The sequence below is a fragment of the Lycium barbarum genome, chromosome 10 (assembly GCF_019175385.1).
Source record: "Lycium barbarum isolate Lr01 chromosome 10, ASM1917538v2, whole genome shotgun sequence".
Taxonomy (NCBI): domain Eukaryota; kingdom Viridiplantae; phylum Streptophyta; class Magnoliopsida; order Solanales; family Solanaceae; genus Lycium; species Lycium barbarum.
The window spans coordinates 124,314,912-124,335,195 of record NC_083346.1 but is presented as its reverse complement, the minus strand read 5'-3'; the positions used below and the strand labels follow the sequence as shown (position 1 = coordinate 124,335,195).

The 20,284-nt window shown below is 32.9% G+C and overlaps 2 protein-coding genes across 2 annotated transcripts; one reads left to right on the top strand and one right to left on the bottom strand.

The window, feature by feature from the left end:
• Positions 1 to 5,941: 5,941 nt before the first annotated feature.
• Positions 5,942 to 8,468, top strand: LOC132614968 (RING-H2 finger protein ATL54-like). Its single transcript, XM_060329525.1, has one exon. It carries the CDS (start codon positions 6,237 to 6,239, stop codon positions 7,803 to 7,805), a length of 1,569 nt encoding a protein of 522 aa, XP_060185508.1. The 5' UTR covers positions 5,942 to 6,236; the 3' UTR covers positions 7,806 to 8,468.
• Positions 8,469 to 9,159: 691 nt separating this feature from the next.
• Positions 9,160 to 12,854, bottom strand: LOC132614808 (putative late blight resistance protein homolog R1B-14). Its single transcript, XM_060329353.1, has 2 exons — positions 9,493 to 12,854; positions 9,160 to 9,390 (listed from the first exon to the last, which is right to left on the bottom strand). The coding sequence occupies exons 1-2, from the start codon at positions 12,137 to 12,139 to the stop codon at positions 9,383 to 9,385; spliced, it is 2,655 nt and encodes an 884-aa protein (XP_060185336.1). The 5' UTR covers positions 12,140 to 12,854; the 3' UTR covers positions 9,160 to 9,382.
• Positions 12,855 to 20,284: the final 7,430 nt, after the last annotated feature.

Sequence of the window (20,284 nt, the reverse complement as noted above, 5' to 3'; positions counted from 1 at the left end):
ACGGCCAGATCTGCAGAGTGAAAAGAGAGAGAGAGGGGTGAGCACAGAGGGAGACGGAGAAGAGAGAGAGGGGCGGCGGAGAGAGAGAGGGGTGAGCACAGAGGGAGAGGGAGAAGAGAGAGGGGGCGGTGTTGCTATGGTGGTGGTGGTTGAGAGAAGGGGAGAGAGATTTTTTAGGGTTTTGAGAAATGAAAAATTTGAAATGGGTAGTGATTGAGAAAAAAGAAAGATATATGTGTTTGGGTATGTATTTTTTGATATAGCTAGCATTTGTAATTTAGAAAAGTTAATTAGCTACTAAATATAATTAAATAAAAGGATAGTTAATATTAATAATTAAGTCTTAAAAGAAGCTACAATGAGTAACAATTCCTAAAACAATAGAGCCTGTTTGGATGGGCTTAAAATAAGCAGCTTATAAGTTGTTTAAGAGCCCGTTTGGATTGGCTTACAGCTTAAAGCTGTTTGCAGCTTATAAGCTGAAAAAAATAAGTTGGGGTAGTCCAACTTATTTTTTTTGGCTTATAAGCTGTTTTCAGCTTATAAGCTGCTTTAGATAAACTAAGTCAAATGAGTTCAATTATTTTTTTGAGCTTATTTTAAGCATAAAATGACTTTAAGCTGGCCAACCAAACACTCAAAAAAGCTGAAAACAGCTTATAAGCCAACTTATAAGCCAATCCAAACGGGCTCTAAGTTGAAAACAGCTTATAAGCTAAAAAAATAAGTTGGGGTAGGCTAACTTATTTTTTTTTGGCTTATAAACTGTTTTCAGTTTATAAGCTGCTTTAGATAAGCTAAGCCAAACGGGTCCAATTATCTTTTTGAGCTTATTTTATGCACAAAATGACTTTAAGCTGGCCAGCCAAATACTTAAAAAAACTGAAAACAACTTATAAGCCAATCCAAACGGGCTCATAATATTGGAAATTTTCTAACAGGTTTACAACATATTTCAATTAGTAGATATCGCCTCTCTCTCTCTCTATATATATATATATATATATATATTTGTTTTTTCAATTGTGTCCTACTTTTAGTGAAGTTCATATTGATTCCAATGTTTTTCTTAGCTACATCTTCAATTTTATTTTTTGCTCTAAATACAATGAGTTCCCCATTCTTTCAGAGGAAAAGACACCAAATTTTTACTTGGCCTACAACTTTTTGGAATAGGCATTATGACAACAAGGTTTTCATTACTCTCCTTAAATGCTTTTTAAAATTAATCACAATTATTATTTAAGTACTACTAAATAAATCATTTAATTTGTAAAGCAAAAGAAAGTTATTATAGGAAAAGAAAGAAGAAACGATTAAGATGGTCACTTATATTTAAGAATAGGTTCAAAGTAGTCCCTTAAATATACTTTGAGTAGTTTTGGTCATTTAAGTTTGCTAAAGGGGAATAAGTTTGGTTTGTTATTTTAACAAACTTTGTATGTTGCTTTGACAAGAACTATGAAAAAGAAGAATTTTAAGGGAACTCATAACTAGAGATGTAGTTTTTGCAGTTTTGTTATTTTTTACCTATATCATCGTATTTTATGTCAGCTTCTCTTGAAATATCGAACAAAAAGAAGAAAGAGAAAGAAGGAAAGCAATATCTAAACTCCCTAAGAAGGAATGTGACATAGAGTTCCAATTAACATTTTAAAGTCATTGTATCAACGTCATACTTGATTCTTTTGTGTGGCGAAGATGACTCTAGAGAAGCTATGAGACCCATACATCAATTTTCTATAACAGACTAAGATGACTTTCCAGTCAAAAGAAAAATAAAAATAAACTACTAGTATATAAATAGAATATTGGCCCTACCTGCACCGACTACTGTGATCACCATTCAATGAATTAAGGTCAAAATTAAAATAAAATTCTACTAGAATATATACTTTTAAAACAATTATTGAAGAATGTGTGTTGCAGAAGCCCATTTCACCACTTAAAACACTAGTCCTTCACTTATAGTTGACCTACCCTTTTGGCGTGTTATTTGTGATGGACCAAAGGCCAAGTCATAGAGGAATACCAATGTGAAGAGACATTTATAAGTTTTGAAAATAAACAACAAAACTTGGCTTGAATGATTATGTTGGCAATATTTGTGGTTGTGAACTTCTCGTCCATTTTTTATTTTTATTTTGTGTGATGCTGGTTTGATCAGATGAATTTAAATAAAGAAGAATAATCTGAGGGGATTCATATAACTGACTAACTTATTTAGGACTGGTGCATTAATAATTGTTGTATTGTTAAGTCTATTAGGAAATAGGGTAGAGGCGGATGCAACCTTCTAATATCGGGTTTATCTGAATCTAGTAATTTCGATGTCAAGTATACATTTACGGATCATTATTTTGAAGATACAATAGATTCAATACTAAAACCATTAAAGGATGAATCAATAAAGTTTAAATCTTGAAATTCGCCTTTAATTAGGAATACTTCAAATTGGAATTGCCTTCCGGTCTTCCATTACTCATATTCATAAAAACAATTGTGTTTCTTGAAAAAGAAACGAATACCCTATGATAAAATCACAATAGTGAAACAATTCGTTCTTGTCTAGCATAAATTTAAAGGTAATAAATGCATAACATAAATGAATATCCTGTATAACTTGTCGTTGAAATTGAGATGTCACTCTTTAATTTCTACGTACAAGAACAAACAAAAATAGCGGCAAACAAAAATAGCGGTTCATGCAATCACAATAATTTAAAAAAAAAAAAAAAAACAAATCTGTAGATTTCAATCTCTCTGTGTGTACACACCAATATAGAAGAAATAGATTTCAATGTGTGCGTACAAACCAATAAATAAAGCTTTAATTTCATTAAAGATTGAATAATGGCCCTACCAGTGCACAGTCAACACTCCACGCCACACCGCCTACTGCCACCCTTCCCATAATGGCCAAACTATTAAAAGATAGTGTTTTTCGTATGTGTATATATATATATATATATATATATATATATATATATATATATATATATATGAGCAAGAACGAGGATTTTTCGTAGTCTTCACAGGATTTTTTTTTTAATTTGCTAGAATTTCTTTTAGAAGTGACATGTATTCATCTTTATGATTTTGTCTCATTCCTCTTTTATGTTATCCCTAATTTAGTTTAATATTACTTTAGTTGCCATTACATGATTTGGTAAATAAGAAAAAGCACTTTTGAGATATTTTTTAAGACCCTAGCTAATTCAATCTCCCCACCCCACTCTTTTGCATTGCATGCACTGATGTTTAGTCACTAATTTTCTACGATATAAATAAATATGTGTTGCTTGCATTTATTTTATTTATAAGCTTTTGTCAACAAAAAATAATCTTAAAAAATATAATGATTCACGTAGGAGTGCAACTATTCAAGAAATAAAATCACTAATAATTCATATATTTTGCATAGTGTTTAAATTTATAAATTTATTTTAATCATTCAAAATTACTATAAGTCCACATAATTAGTAATTCAAAATATTTAGAAAAATATAGTAATACCTTCAAATAAAATGAAACGGAAAGAACACTTTTTTTCCTTAACAAAAAAATGAAATCAAGAAACATATTGCACTATGTTATATCTACTAAGACACGTTAGACATTGTGCATATTCATTTCTTAATGATTCCGTCTTCTGAGATGGATATCACTCACATAGATTTTACAAGTCTACTTATAGATCTTTTTCTTCTATCTTAAGCTCAAAAACTATATATGGCTTGAAAACCTCTGCCAAAGGTCGAGTTACTATCTCTTCTTTAGCTTTAACTTGAACACACGTGACTCACTCGACCAAAAGAGTTAGATTTCACTTACAATATTGTTTGTGACACTCCTCTAAAGATTTTAGAATTTAAAATTATTATGAATAATTTGTTGAGTTCTTATATGATGACCTTGCTATTAAAAGTAGTGTCTTTAGGATAGCTAATAAAATCAATGAATATAGTTTTGTGTTGTTTATTAGTTTGAGCAATGATCGTCTTCTTCTTGGAATGTTTTGCAGAAAAAATGCACCGGCCTATTTGATGTTGAATTTCAACGATAAATATCGAAATATTCAATGCGATAAAGTAAAATAAAAAAAAAAAATTGCAAACAAATGATTAGCTTCGTGAAAAGACTGTTGCTTTGTAATGCATAATTTCATTTCCCATTAGTTATAATGTTACTTATTCACCATTAATAAATCATAATTTCTTTATTCATTATGAGGTTGAAAACCGTGCCAGCATTTCTTGAACACTCAAATATTTGTTTGTAATAGTTGGTTAGTGAATATTGATTTAATTAAAAAAAATGAGTGAAATTAATTCAACATATGATAAAGTTCAATATAAATTACTAGGCACTATATTCTCAAAAGTATTCAATGAAATAAAAAAGAGAAGAGCTCTTATATCATGAATTTATTCCAAAATAAAAAGAAATTCTTCTTTAACTTTCAAATACTTTTATATTATAATTTAGTTTTTAGGAGTTCTCAGAAATGTCCGAACTACATCTTCAAGACTTCATGTCACAAAGAACCTGAAAAAACTAATGATTATAAATTTAATTTTGCAGTTAGTATTGGATTCGAATTTAGCACGGGCAAAGTGACATTTAATTTTATCAATTGTTGGAGGGTGTGTCTGTAGAAGCTCATTTCACCACTAAAACACTAGTTTCTGCACTTAGTTGACCTACTTTTTAGGTATTGTTTGTGATGGAGCAAAGGCCAAGTGTAAGTGTAAACATAGGAATATACCAACGTGAATGGCATATTTTCTAAGTTTTGATTGAATAGTCATGTTGGTCATGCTTGTGGAGTGATTCCATCTGTCACGATTCTCAACTGTCAACGTATTATTCGTTATTGGTCCGATTTCACTGTTTTGTACCTTTGAAACTTTAATCAAAAAAGCACTTCAACAATTGAATCTTGAATTCGCTCTTATATAACTTCTACCTTTCCCTCTCATTCCAGTGTTTGCCTAGGGAGAACTTCATTATAAATCCCTTTCAAGTTCAACCATTGGTGGTCCGTAGGCTCTTACATGCACTCATTTCAATTCATATGTCCGAATTTGACTTAATATAAAGTTAAGAAAAAAAAAGAGAAATATTTTCAAAGTTTGTGATGTTAACATTTTAATGACTTATGACGTTTGTATAGTTATAAAAACATGTTATTTAATGTACATTTAAAAAATTAAATTATTTTCAAACATATGAAGGCGCAAGAAGCTCCTCTCTATACAAACAATAAACCAAAATAACAAACTTATAAATCATAGGATTGCCTTAATCAACAAACAAAAAGAAAGGTATTATGGATTATGTGTTTAAGGATAGGATAACAATTGGGTTCGGAAGAGATTATCTAGATATATTAAGTGAGTCTCTTAATACAGATATAAAATTTGATCTAAAACTACAATATCGAAAACTTGTGGTGTAGATCCGCCCCTCCCCATTAATACCTAAGATTTCACTGATTTAGTTCTACTAACTAACTTGCCTAACGTGTTACAATACCTTAATAAGGAGTATTACTTAGAACTCATTTGGCTTAGATTATAAGTTGCTAAAAATAGCTTATAAGTTGTTTTCAGCATTTTTGAGTGTTTAGTTGGCCAATTTATAATCTATTTTGTGCTTAAAATAAGTTCAAAAAAATAATTTGACCCATTTGACTTAGCTTAAAAAAAGAAGCTTATAAGCTTAAAAAAATAAGTCGGACTACCTCAATTTTTTTTTTGTAAGCTGCTTTTTTAATGTCCATCCAAACAGACTCTTAATTCATTTCTCGTAGCAGTTTTAACTCTTACTTTAACTAAACAGATATAAACAAAAAAGCCTAATCAGTTTTTGTCCTATTATCCACAATAAATAATTAGTCTCCCAATACCTTTAATTACGTGATGTAAGCTTCCACATCATCATTTTTTAACGCAGCATAGTACGGCAAAAACATTTCTTGACTCTCACAAATCTACCACGTATCTAATAATCTCTTACAAATTCTTCTCTTCATCTCCACCAAAATAGCAAAAATAAACTAAAAACCTTAACAAACACAGACCCAAAATTTTCTCATACTTTAAACTAGCTAGATGTAGCTTAATCCAAAAAAAAAAAAAAAAGTTCCTAAAAGGTGTTACAATATTTTCTTGAAAAATTAAGGTACTAAGTTTCCCTCTACTCTGTTTTTTTCTTCTGTTTTTGGTTTCTTGATGGCTTTATATAATAGGAAGATGTTAGTTATAACTACAAAAAAAATGGCTATTTGTGTGAATTGTTTAACAGAAAAATGTCCTGATGAATGTGGGGTGATGGTTCCTGTTTTGTCACCACCTTCTAATCCTGTTAGAAGTGAAAGCAATCATATGCCTTATTATTTTATAATCTTGCTTTGTGTTCTTGGAGCAATATTTGTGTTCATTTGTTATATGATTACTCTTAAGAAGTACAAAATGAATACACCAAGAAGTAATGACAATTTGGATAGAAATAGTGAAGATTTTGTTGATGAGAATAATGGATCAGTTGTGGATAATCCTATTTGGTATATACATACAATTGGACTGCCTAAATCTGTTATTGATTTGATACCTGAGTTTAAGTATAATAAGGTTGAAAATTTGGTTGAAGGGATTGATTGTTCTGTTTGTTTAACTGAATTTGAAGAAGATGAGAAGCTTAGGCTATTGCCTAAATGTAGCCATGCTTTTCATGTTACCTGTATTGATACTTGGTTGAGTTCACATACGAATTGTCCGTTGTGTCGTGCTCCTATTGTTTCGGACTTAAATGCTGCACTAGGATTGAACAATATTGTAAATGACTCCATATCAATTGAGGTCAATAATCCAGTGGAGAACGGAAGTACTCGTGATGGCTTGGAAAATCAAGAATCGGATGAGGGGGGAAATCGCGATGCCTTGTCGAATGAAGAAGGAAAAAATGTGGGAATTTTGGAGAAAATGATTTGTGTTGTTGATGAAAGGGGAAAAGGGTTGCGAGTATTCAGTGATTTAGCTGAGCACCGGGTGAAAGTAAATGATAAAATGCAGCCCGATTGGGGGTCAGTTTCAATGGATTCGTTTGTTGTTTCGGTGACTCAACTGAATTTGGGAAATGGCGAAGGGTGTTCGAATTCGGGTGATCAACCGGTTGAAGGGAAGACGGAAAGTTCTGATACAGGTGCGAAGAGAAGAAACTCGAGCTTATATGAAGCGATGAAGAGTTCTTCGTTTGGACGTTCTTTGCAAAAAGTGCCGATTTGTGTGAAGAGGTCCTTTTCTTCTACTAGTGGGAAGTGTTCGATATCGACAAGTGACAAAGAGGTGAAGAAGCCAAATGAAGAAGGAAAAATTGCAGGAATTTTGGAGAAAATGAATCGTGCTGTTGATGAAAGGGGAAAAGGGTTGCGAGTATTTAGTGATTTAGCTGAGCACCGTGTGAAAGTAAACAATAAAATGCAGCCCGATCGGAGGTCAGTTTCAATGGATTCATTTGTTGTTTCGCTGACTCAATTTAATCCTGGAAATGGCGAAGGGTGTTCGAATTCGGGTGATCAACCAGTTGAAGGGAAGTTTGAAAATTCAGATACAGCTGCGAAACAAGGGAATAGAAACTCGAGCTTATATGAAGCGATGAAGAGTTCTTCCTTCGGTCGTTCTCTGCAAAAAGTGCCTATTTGTATGAAAAGGTCCTTTTCTTCTACTAGTGGGAAGTGTTGTTCGATATCCACAAATGATAAAGAGAAAGAGGTTAAGAACCAAGACAATCAATGTAAGTGAAGCTTAAAGACTTTTGCTTTCTTGAATTTTAGTAGGGGTTCGAGTTTTTGCATTCGGAAGCCAATCATAAACATATTGACAAATAGTGTCTGTATAATAAGAACTGATGAACAGCTGAATTAAGCTGATTCACAATCTTCCAAGGATATGTCAGTGAAAGATGGTGTTTTGCTATGTATTAGACTACAAACAACCCCAACCCCCACCCACCCCCCCGGGCCCCCGCCTGCCCAAAAAAAAAAAGAGCAACACCGGAAAAGGAGAATTATAAATAGTAAGTTTATATGAATTTGATTTTACCATTCTATAATTTGTGTTGATGAAAGACACAAGTTTTTAGGTGTTCTTAAAGAGAATCTGAATGATAAGGAGTGCTGCCAAAGTAAGTGCGATTTAGTTCAGCTATCCATGTCCTTGACATCTGGAAAATGTGTATATTGTTCGCACCAAACGAGTTTTTTAGCTCTTTACACATTTCTGTATTCATCACTTCGTCACATGTTCAAAGCGATGAGCGATTTCAAGAAACTGATGCAAGTGAAATGACTTGGTCTGTGTGAACATTCCGACACAATTCATTAGCTGAAAGTCTGAAACAGCTTTGATCAGTAACAATATTTTCAAAACAATTCAAAAGTTACCTTCTATTGTTTTGCTTGATGCTTCTTGTATATGTCTGGTATGCTTAAATGTAAGTAATTGACTACAGTACAGTCATTGGAAATGCTGCATCACCATATGCACCCGTAAAATCTTTGTGCTTGGTACTTTGATTTTTTTTAAAAGGCTTCTTAATCAAAAGAGTAGGTGAGTATAGCTATTGTATATCCGGCTATCCTTAAAATACTTAATACTCATAAATGTGATTCAAATGTTGACCCTCTCAAGATATTAGGCATAGAATAGACCAAACACAATGTATACTTTGTGTTTATTGATATCTAGATAGAATTAATGATCTCAAACAAATGCCTTGAATATCTTAATTGAATTTTCCTATTATATTTAATATTTAAACAAACTAGTAAACCTAAACGACGACCGAGACGACCGACTAACCAATGAAATCTTGACGTAGTAAGTATGCTCAAAAGCGCTTATCAACATCTTTTTACCAAACATGCTATCTGTTTATTATCAATTTCAACACTTTTATCTAAATACGTAATTACTTACTTATAAAATCAGACATTTTCAGCACTGATGCTTATCAACTACTTTAAATAAGCAAAAATTGTACCGATTAATATTAGATACACGTGCAAGGCGATCAGAAACTAGTACTTGAACAAAGGGGAACAGACAAGAGTTAAACCTTCGACTCTTAATTGTACCCCATAAACAATGCATAATAGAAACATTATTCATTTCTAACTATCACATAAAACAAATTAGATATTACAGTACATTAATAGTTCTCGTTTACAAAATAATAAATCACAATTGGGCGAGACATGTATTAAAATGCTTATTCCTAAAACATGAATTGAAGAAACGATCTGAACATAAAAGAAAGATTTTACTTTTCAAAGTATGCATTAAAAATTTCAGCATTTGGAAGATTGTCCAAATAATCATCAATTCCCTGCATGCAAGATAAAAAGTAGCAGTCATCATCTTAATTTCAAGGAAGATGGAGTAATAATGTGAAGAATCAAAGAACTTTTTAGAGAGATCTAAAACTTACAGTGATTGTTATGTCTATAGACCTTAAGGACATTATTTCCCATGTCTGCTTGTTCTTGTTCAATGTTTGTTACAGAATCCTCAGCATCAGTGCCACAGTTATGTAACTCAATCGACTCCAAAGTACAAATTTCCCCAAAATCTGCTGGAATTTCTTTCAGCTTAATGCAATTCTTCAGAACAAGACGTTTTAGACTTGGGAAGTTATCTCTGCTAGCTTCCCACAGCTGAATGTATAGCCCGCTAAATAACAACAACTTGAGGCTTTGGAACTTGTCTTCGTCATTCAATCTCCATACTTTACCCCAGGCTGCCTCATCTTTAAGTTTGAGCTCTTCAAGATTTGGCAACATGACAAGAGTTGATATGTCTTCCCAATGAAAACGAAACCAGCCAGTTAAAGTCAACCTCTTAAGTGATGTTGGCAAACCAAACATTTTGATGGAGATTGGTGTCCAAGGAAGATCGCAGAAACACTTCAATGCTTCGAGTTTAGTCAACATGGACATATCAAGGCCCCAACCCTCTGATAAAGGTGTATGATGGACGATCAATCTCTTTAGATTGGGAATGCTAGAAAAGATTTCATTTGTACAACTGGTGAAACAGATATTAGAAATTTCCTCTAAATTCGGCATCCCTAGCGAAAGATGCTTATTTAGAATACTCTCTCTTCCAGGACTGGGTAAATAACAGGCTCCCCTCAGATGTATATGCCTCAAGTTCTTCATCATCCATATCTCCCTTGGTAAAGTTGTAACATTATAATTTCCCTCATGAATTAGAGTTTGCAAATTCTGAAGCTTTGAGATTGATGTAGGAAGATTGCCATAAGATCGAACATGGAGATATCTCAAATGAAATAACTTCGTAATCACAAGTGGAAATGAATTGAAACTATCATATTCATGGAAGATGGCCAGTACCCTGAGAAGTTTGAAATGCGAGAAAACTTCAAGTTTTACAGAAGGCCGTCTTTCAGAAAATAAGTAGATAGATCTGGAAACTACGGGTAATTTCTTGCAACAATTATCAACTGAATAACTGCTAGTTTGGAAACTGATGCGACGGACATTATGCTTTTGTGCTGGAAGAGTAGGGACTAGGCCAGTTCTTGCAACATGCATAAACTTTGTCATTTCAACTTCAGTCAAACAGAATTCACGCAGTAGATCATGCATAGCACATGCTTTTATCTCACCATTGAATCTCCTTTTTCTAACCATTATCAAGTTCCCGCTGATAAGATCCTCCAAATAATCTTCTGCCACTTCCTCCAAGCTTTTTCCACTTCCGGACGTCCTTACAAAACCTTCCGCGATCCATAATTGGTACAATCTCCAAGTCTCAACCTGAAAATCCTCAGGGAAACCACCCATAGAAAGAAAGCAAGGTTTGAGGTGATTAGGCAAGTGGTGGTAACTCAAACCGAGAACTCCTAAGCATTTATCTGGATGATTAGTAACGATTTCACCTAAGGTTTGGGCAATATCCTTCCAACTTTCTAATGTCCTTGCCATTTTCGAGAGATGCCCTGCCATCACTAAAATTATTAAGGGTAGTCCTTGGCATTTTTCTGCTATTTTTTTTCCAATTTCTTCCAACTCAAAAGGATGATCATGTTTTCGTCCAAACACCTTATCACGAAGCAACTTCCAACTCTTATCTAAATTCAAGAAGTCCATCTCATGAGGGCTAGTAGGATTTGCATACATTGCTACCTTTATTTCCCTAGTAGTCAATAAGATTCGACTCCTATTGTTGCAATCAGGAAATATTCCTCTTATGCTATCCCAAACGTTCGTACTCCAAATATCATCAACAACTACAAGGTATCTTGGACCTTTTAGTTTTTTCTGCACCAGATCGGCTAACTCATTCTCATCCTTATCATAATCTTTTGTGATGACAATATTTGTTTGCTTTGAAATGCAATGTAAAGCTTCTAACAACACATTCCTACTTTGAAAATCTTGAGATATTGTAACCCAAACACGAATGTCAAAATGATACCTGATTGGGAAATGATCATAAGCTTTTCTAGCAAGTGTTGTTTTGCCGATGCCACCCATGCCTGTTATTGTGACAATGTCGAGATCCGACAGTGGTCCTCTCAATTTCTCAACAATTTTCTCCAAGTCATCATCAAGTCCCTGCACGATATCATCTTCCAAATTTGGCAGCACTGCATAACTTCTCGAAGAAGTGCCAATTAAGGAATCCCCAGATAATTCAAGAATTTGATCATCATCAGCATTACGAATGCTTGTGCTAAAATCAGAAACAATCTTCATCACTTCTTTCTTTGTTGAATTGATTTTTTTAACAACTTCTCGCAAATTCCTATATAAAAGTTTACCTGATATTCCAAACTTCCAGCTTGAGCCTTTGATTGTTTGATCAATCTTCAGCTCAACCACATCTTCTGCATCACTAGCAGCAACTCTTATTTTTTCCTCCAAATATTTGATCTTTTCAGGGTCATATCTTCTCTTGCTAGCTTCTTCAAGAACATCTTGAAAATATTCAGCGGTAGCATGAAGAGAATCAAGCGTTTTAGCAGTATGACATTGAATGAGCTGTGGGTTTGTCCGCTGAAGTTGCTCAAGAGTTTGAAGAAGAGAAACTACAGCAGGATAAGCCGCCATATGGAGAGGAAGAAAGAGAGTTTTTGAAGGAGTAAAGAGGATTTAATTCAAGATATCAAGTATACATTAGGAGATGGCACAAAGACTATCACTTGCAAGCCCATTCACAACTAAGGAAAAATAATAAATTACTCTTTTCGTCTCAAATTATCCGTCGAGCCTACTATAAATAATTGTCTCAAGTTATTTGTCATTTAGAAGTTTAAGGCATAATTATTTTTTATTTTATTTTACCCTTAATAGAATTTTATCATTAATGAAGATGACACATAAGTAAAGTAAATATGTAATTGAGAAGATTCAAACTTAGACTGTCAAATATTCCATTAATATTTTTTAAAGGGAGTGTAAGACAAAAAAATGACACATAATTTGAGACGGGGAAGTAAAAAGCATTGTTCTTAAAAGGAGCGTAAGAAGAAAAAATGACAGATAATTTGAGACAAGAGAAGTAAAAAGCATTGGTCAGTGTGACATAATAGTGCAAATGAGATGATATAACCCCTTTTTATAATGGAAGGATAATAAATAATTCGGGCTGCCAGCCTGGGGGTATGTGAAATTTTAATCCCTCAACAAATATAACACCGTTTAATTAAGTAATTTCCAATACCATGATAAATTAATAGCGTCCCTCTATTGAGACAAGCACACGTTAAGAAAAGAGACAAATGGATTTAAAAAAGACCATAGTGTAGCAAGATTGATACTCACTCTATTGAGACAACCAAATGTTAGGTGCGTTAAGCAAAAGAGGAATAACAAAAGGGTTTTTAATTCTCCTCTTCGTACATAAAACAATGAGCTTCTTTGACATTTCATAAAGATAGTACCTATTAGTACTTAGATTTGACTGTAGAAGTTTGACCCAAATTTTAAAGAAATTTCAAGGAAACTTACTGATTTAGTGCGAAGTTACACAGGAATATTGACCATAGTGTAGCAAGATTGACTAATAGAATAAGTAATCATTTCAAGGGGACTTTTGAAAAATTCTAGAAGTACTACTACTAAATTTACCTAGTCCAACTGGGGGAGCTTGGAATGTGCTAAATCCGAGTCAGAACCGACACTAAATCGATGACCAAGCTGTTGGGATAAAAAAAACGCAACGTCATGCAGAAGCAAATAATTACAAATCTTAAATGACGATAAATCAGACAACAAAGAAAAACTATAACAAAAACTTTATTATATTAGATGATATGAGTTTGGTCAATTCACCTACATATGATAATACTAATAAGAAAGTATAAAAATTATTGAAAGAATAATTTCCTCCTAAACAAAATTCTAGGACTACGTTAAAAAAAAAAAAAAAAGCATTAGTATAGGACTAAAAACAAGCACAAAAGAATAATTTTATTAGTATAGGGGTTAAGTGCGAGCCCCACACGAGAGTAACAGGATCGTTGGAGTATTTGGGCATAACGTTCAATTGGCCCTTCACATTAATTGATATGGCCTCATAACTATTGTGTTCGGGTGGATGAATTGGAGGCCATGGATTTGTAGATGATGATACAACTAAAGATCTTGATAGAAATTATGGAAGGTGTTCGAGTTATGTGTGCGTCTTAATTTTAAGATTATAATATTAAAGTGCTTTATATCTTATTATGTTAGTGGAGATAGTTGGCCAAAAGGTCACAAGTTTCAAAAAATTGGTGGAACAACCACCATTTATGACGTCAGCATGTCAGATAGTTTGTGTTAAATTCTAGTCTCAAAGTTTTGAAAACTACACTTTGACCTCCCACCCCTAACATTTTAATTACCTTAAAAAATAAAAAATAAACATATTTCTCTCCAAAAACTCCCGATTTATTCACTTTTCATATCCCGTTTCTCGCAAAAGTTCGGGCTTTTCATCAAAAAATCAATCCCCAGCGACTTAGTATGGCAACGATTGCAGTCATACCCATAGCCATAGTCTATTATAGATTTATTATGGCGTCGATTACAGTCATAGACCATAGCCATAGTCCACTGTAGATTTATTATGCCGTCAATTGCAGAATATATTATAATAGGTGGTGATTACATGAGTGAATGGCAGTAGACCTCAAAATGTTGGAATTGGATTTCTATGAGGTAGGTGACAGGATGATCCTGATAGTGATGACGAAGAGTGTACGGATAAAAAAATAAAAAAATAAAACCACAAACCCCAAACCTCAAATTGCACAAATATAAAGGATCGTGGATAAGTATACCATAAACCGACCATCGTCAATAGCTAATAGTTAACATTTAGGATCGACTTCACGCATGATAAAAAAATTTCCACATGTTATGTATAGACCAAGGACAATATTTTTTAAAAAATCCATAAGTAAATAAAATAAAATAAATAAAAGGACACTCCACTTTTTAAATATTATAATAATACTTTAATACACAATATAAGAGTCCTCATCCATTGAACACATGATCAAAAGAGTTTTAGGACAAATAATGGTACTTAAAAGGCCAATATTTGTCTAAATAGCCATAAATAAATTAAAAAAGGGACATAACACTATTTAAACATTATAATAACACTTTAATACATCATATGAGAGTTCTCATCCATTAAACACATGATCAAAAGAGTTTTAGGACAAGTAATGGTACTTAAAAGGCCAATATTTGTCTAAAAAGAGCCATAAATAAATTTTAAAAAAAAGGACATACCACTATTTAAAATTATAATGACACTTCAATAAATCATATGAGAGTCTCCATCCATTGAATACATGATCAAAAGAGGTTTAGGACAAGTAATGATTCTTAAAGGGCCAAGTAATGATACTTAAAAGGCCAATATTTATCTAAAAAAGCCATAAATAAAAGGACATGCCACTATTTAAACATTATAATTGTTACGGTCCGCTTTCACGCTCGCGCATAAAAGGTTCTCATAACTTTGGCTATTTGTCGTGAACAAACAGAGTCGCCACCCTATTTATTGAATGAGAATTAGAAAACCAATTTAAAGGTTAATTTTTGAAAACCTTTAAAAATATCCAGAGAACGGGTAAGAGTTCTGGTGATCCCCAAGGAAGGTTTTAAGCACCTCGGTGTTAAGGATCCGCCCAATGCGGTTTATCTACGGATCTAACATTTTATGGCAAAAAATTGTATAACCTGTTTGTAAAATGTGTTTAAGGGCTTTTGAAAGAGGCATATTCATGACAAATTACTTTAGAAAGAAAGTATATTTTATTTGAAAATGAGCTTTAGAGATGTTTTACTTTTGAAAATCATTTTTAGCACTTTAATTATATCTTCAATTCAATTAATGAATTACTTCTGTAATTGAGCTAATTATGAAGGAATGAATCACTTCAAAATGTGTACGGTTTATTAAGACCTTGAACTATAGATATAACTCAACTTCTTATTCCGTTAATGGATTTTCTTGTTTATAACCAAAAAGAGAACTTCCTAAGTTATTTGACAAGTGCTCGGCTTTATTATATAAAAACAAATTCGCTTCTAAGATGTTTGAAGATCGTTTTGGACCTTAACTAATTTTTTTGAAAATCTGTTGAACTTTGGAAAAAGTATTTGGACTTTGATGACCCATTTAAATGTCGTTATTTCTCATGAAAAAAGGGAGTATTTCCCATTTTAATTCTGAAAGCACGTCTTGAACTCAAGCCAATTTCTGAAATCACATAACTCAAACAATGTATCCTTTTAGTGTTCAACACTATTTTCCAGAATTTTTTTTTTGCTTTGTTTATAAACAGTTTTGCGACTTTTTTTAAAAATAACAAAATTGTGATAAGACATCATTTATTCGTTTTGGAGACTATGTTAACACATTTCTGTCCGGAGATCCAACTGGGTTAAGAAAAATAAAACAAGCTAAAAAGTTAGTCATTTAATACAATTCAGCAAATATACAAAGAGGAAATAAAGTGAAGAAAAGCAATCTAGCAAAGTGGGCTTAGCCCATTTCCGCTGCCATTCCTCTAGGCGGTTGGCAATTGGACTCGAGCTTTTACGAACGGGCTAACTCGATAAAAATATTATGTTGGGCCTAGCCCAACACCTAATGCGGAAGAGAAGTCCATTGGACTTGTCGAGGTTCATGCATAGAAAAGAGGAGCAAAAGAATTAGAGATCTACAATATGATTAAGAGTCTCAATATGAGAATTTGGACAAAAACAAACACTACAAGAAAGTATAGAAATCGCAACAATTTTTTTTATATTTGGCAACAACTTAGTTTTATTGTTGGAAAATGATTTTTTTTGTTGCCAAAGAATTTTATTTTGTTGTCATAGTATTGATTATTGTTGCAAAAAGTACTTTTGGCAAAAAAAAAAAAAAGTTATTGCACGTTGTTGCAATAACAGCCGTTGGGAAAAGTTCATGCAACAAAAAAAAAAATTGTTGTCAAAAGTACTTTTTACAACAATAATCAATCTATGACAACAAAAAAAAATTGTTGCCAGATATATTTTTTCTTGTAGTGAAATAAGTAGCCCCTAAAACACTATTTAGGAGAGAACATGAGAAACTCGAACCAAGAGAACCCAATGAAGACTGCTCAACTTGAGCTAAATAGTCCCTTTTAAGATTTTCTATCGTTGACTTTAAATTAACAGGAACTGGATCCACACTTCTCGGAAGTTTTAACATAAAGGGGGAACATGATCTGATTCCCATTTTAGAGTTTTTAAACCAGTCATTAGTGAAGGAAAAAAAGTTTTCTACTCCATAAGTTAAAGTCATACTTAATCGTATCTAATGAAACTCAACATGTAAAATGGACATGCTATCATCAAAACTTAATGCATTTTAGACATATAATAGACCCACTTTAAGGATTTCGGTGAAGATTCAATTGTTCCACGACACCTGTATTTACTTATTTTGACTCGAAATGCTAACACTTATTTAGATGGGCAGATTAGGACATGTATCAAGACTCTTTATTAACTGAAATAATGTACTGGCACCTAACATATTCAAACCAAACACACAGCCTCAAAGACTAATACTTTTGTAATCTGGATGGGTGTATCTCGTAGGTGACTGTCTTAATTGGCGAGACTGGGTCAGGAAAAAGTACACAATTGGTCCCACTCGAGCTTATATGAAACGATGAAGAGTTCTTCCTTCGGTCGTTCTTTGCAAAGAGTGCCGGTTCGAGTTTTTCCATTCGGAACCCTATCAAAAAAGATGGTGTCAATTAGTGTCAACGTAATAAGAACTTATGAACAGCTGAATTTAGATGATTCAGAATCTTCAAAGGAAATTTCATTGAAAGATGGTATTTGCTATGCATTAGAAACTCTCAAATGAACAACACCGGAAAAGGAGAATTATAAATAGTACTCCCTCTGTTTCAATTTATGTGAACCTTTTCGGAGTACGAGGGTCAAAGTTTATAAGTTTGACCTTAAATTTTGACATAGATTTTTCAAGTTTGTAAAAATAAAATTTATATATTTAGAAACTACATTAAAAATACTATAAGTCATGATAATTTATAATTCAAATAATTTGGAAAAAAATGTAAGGAAAATGTGATCAAAGAACCACCTCGTAGACAGTGGCGGAGCCACACTATGCCAAGGGTGTTCATCCGAACCCCCTCGGTGGAAAAAAATACTATTTTTACAAGGTTAAAATTATTTTTTATGTATATATAGTAGATGTTGAACCCCCTTAGGCTTCTTCGTATGTTTACTTTTTTATATTTTGAACCCCCTAGGCGAAAATACTGGCTCCGCCACTGCTCGTAGACTCCCAAATAGTAAAGGATTCACATAAATTGAAACAGAGGGAGTATAAGTTTCTTTTTGTCAGTGTTGTGATGTATTTAGCGGCAAGCTACTATGAATTTGATTTTACTACTCTACAATTTGTGTTGATGAAAGCAGTATTTTTTTAAGTGTCCTTAAAAAGAATTCTTCTTAACGATATGTAAGTTTTTCATCATGTGTAAAATTTTGGACCCAACGATGTCATTATAGAGAGGTCTGACTATACTATTTGTGTTGATGAAGGCGCCTGAAAATCTTGGAAAAACTGTAAAGCATGTTGAAGATGGTAATTTGTCTCACTGATAACAAATTCATGTTTTGAGATAACCAGTTGAGAGTTGGGAAACTGAAGCACGATCCGGATTTTCACCTTTCTTTAAGGGTGGAAAAAAGGTTAAAATGTTGTCCTTTCAAGCATACCATATAATGAAGCCAGGAATATTGTTAAGGGCGTTCAATATTTGATATGTATATGTATAAAAAGGTAAGATTTGACTTATACATACAGTATAATTTTTCGTCGAAGGATGTTCAACTGACCATCTTTTGCCAGCTGTAGCTGCGACATGTTAAGCCTTGAACTTGCCATGCTTTTGAATACCCACAGAAGAACAATTAGCATATTATGCATGTGGCATAAGCAATGCTCTAAATTAGTTGTTCTATTAGGCTATGTTTACTGTTTCCAGCATGGAATAAATGTTGATCACACAGTAGATATTGACTGTTTTCTGCAACATTAGCAACTCTCACAAACGTGTTCTGAAGTAGAACAACCACAATCACATAAAGAATAAAGTGCTTATTGATTTTCTAGCAAACAACCTAGAAAACTGGAAAAATTTCTGCCATCTCTTAGTCCTAACTTTTGTGTGAACATGAAGATGGTTTTTTCTTTGGGCAGTGAGTTCACTACACCGCTACAGTCAAACCTCTCTATAACAACATTGTTTGGAGTCAAACATCTCTATAACAGCATTGTTTGAATATCTTTTGGCTGCTACAGCGAAATGATGTCATAGAGAACACGTAATATAAACAACAGGAAACTTGGCCGTTATAGTAAAATATTGTTATGGAAGTTGATTGTTATAAAGAGGTCTAACTGTATATGAAAAAACCAAAGGTGGATCAAGTAGTGTGACCATGTATGATCAATTGCCTAAAGTTCACTATAACAAGAAATAATGTATCTATTCGGGCGATTTCTGTCAGGATTTTTCTCCTTATTCACCTCCCCCACCATTCCCCTGAAACAACTCTGTGCATCATGTTCAGTAAGTTGGCCGCATTTATAAAGATTGGAGGTGTAATTTAGTAGTCAGTTGAGGATACACAACACAAAGATTATCAAAATCCAAGGGCTAATAGACGAATCGGAAGACTAAAATTGTGGATGAGATTATTAGAAAAGCGCTCAAATAAGTTAAGAATCCAAAGTTTATCTTTTTCCTATAAGAAAGGTGATTTGAGGACAGAATCAGAATGAACCGCCACAATGAATGAGGTAACAAATTAGAAGGGACCCAATTTGTTATCAAATTTACATGTCCCTAATGCTCCCTACTAGGTAAAAGGATAACTAAATATCAGCTTTTCTGTAAATTCACTACATGTATATAGGTGAGGGGCGTATCCAGCATGTTGCATGTGGATTCACCGAAATTCAGTAACTTTTGCTCAAATTCTATATATGCACTAAGAACACTGAATATTATAAATATTTGTCTGTGAACCTAATTATTTATTGTATATTCACTTAAAGTTGTTGTAGGAACTCATATACCTCAAATTCAAGATCCGCCTTTGAGTAGTTGAATATTGTTGTTGATGCAACTAAAGCATATATTATCTGTCTTCAGGAGATTAACATTGCATAAAAATAAGCCATCTCTCTCATATTAATACAAATTTGAAATTTAAAATTTCTTATTTTATTGAATTTGTGATGTCTTGCAAAGCTATCTTGTTTTTATTTAATGAAAGAAATGGCGTGTTTTAATACTTTATATAGAGCTTGCAGATTCTTAATATTATTCAATTTTATTTGACTTCAAATCTTTGACAAGCAAACTATATCAAGATGTATCACGTAGTTCGTTTTCAATTGATATAGCTTAATTTATTAATTTGAATAAATTAAATCATTCATGGAATCTAAACTCCAATACTGACAATTTCCAGGAACAATCACTAATAATAGTAGGTTGTAATTTGATGCATGGTTATTGAACTTTATTCGTTATAACAGTAAAATCATAAAATTATTTTTACATCTCACCATGGTACTATGTTAGTTAAGAAAATAATAATAATAATATAACTAAAATTCTTGAACTAATTTCCAAGCACTAAGCTAGTTATATTCCGTGGCTGGAA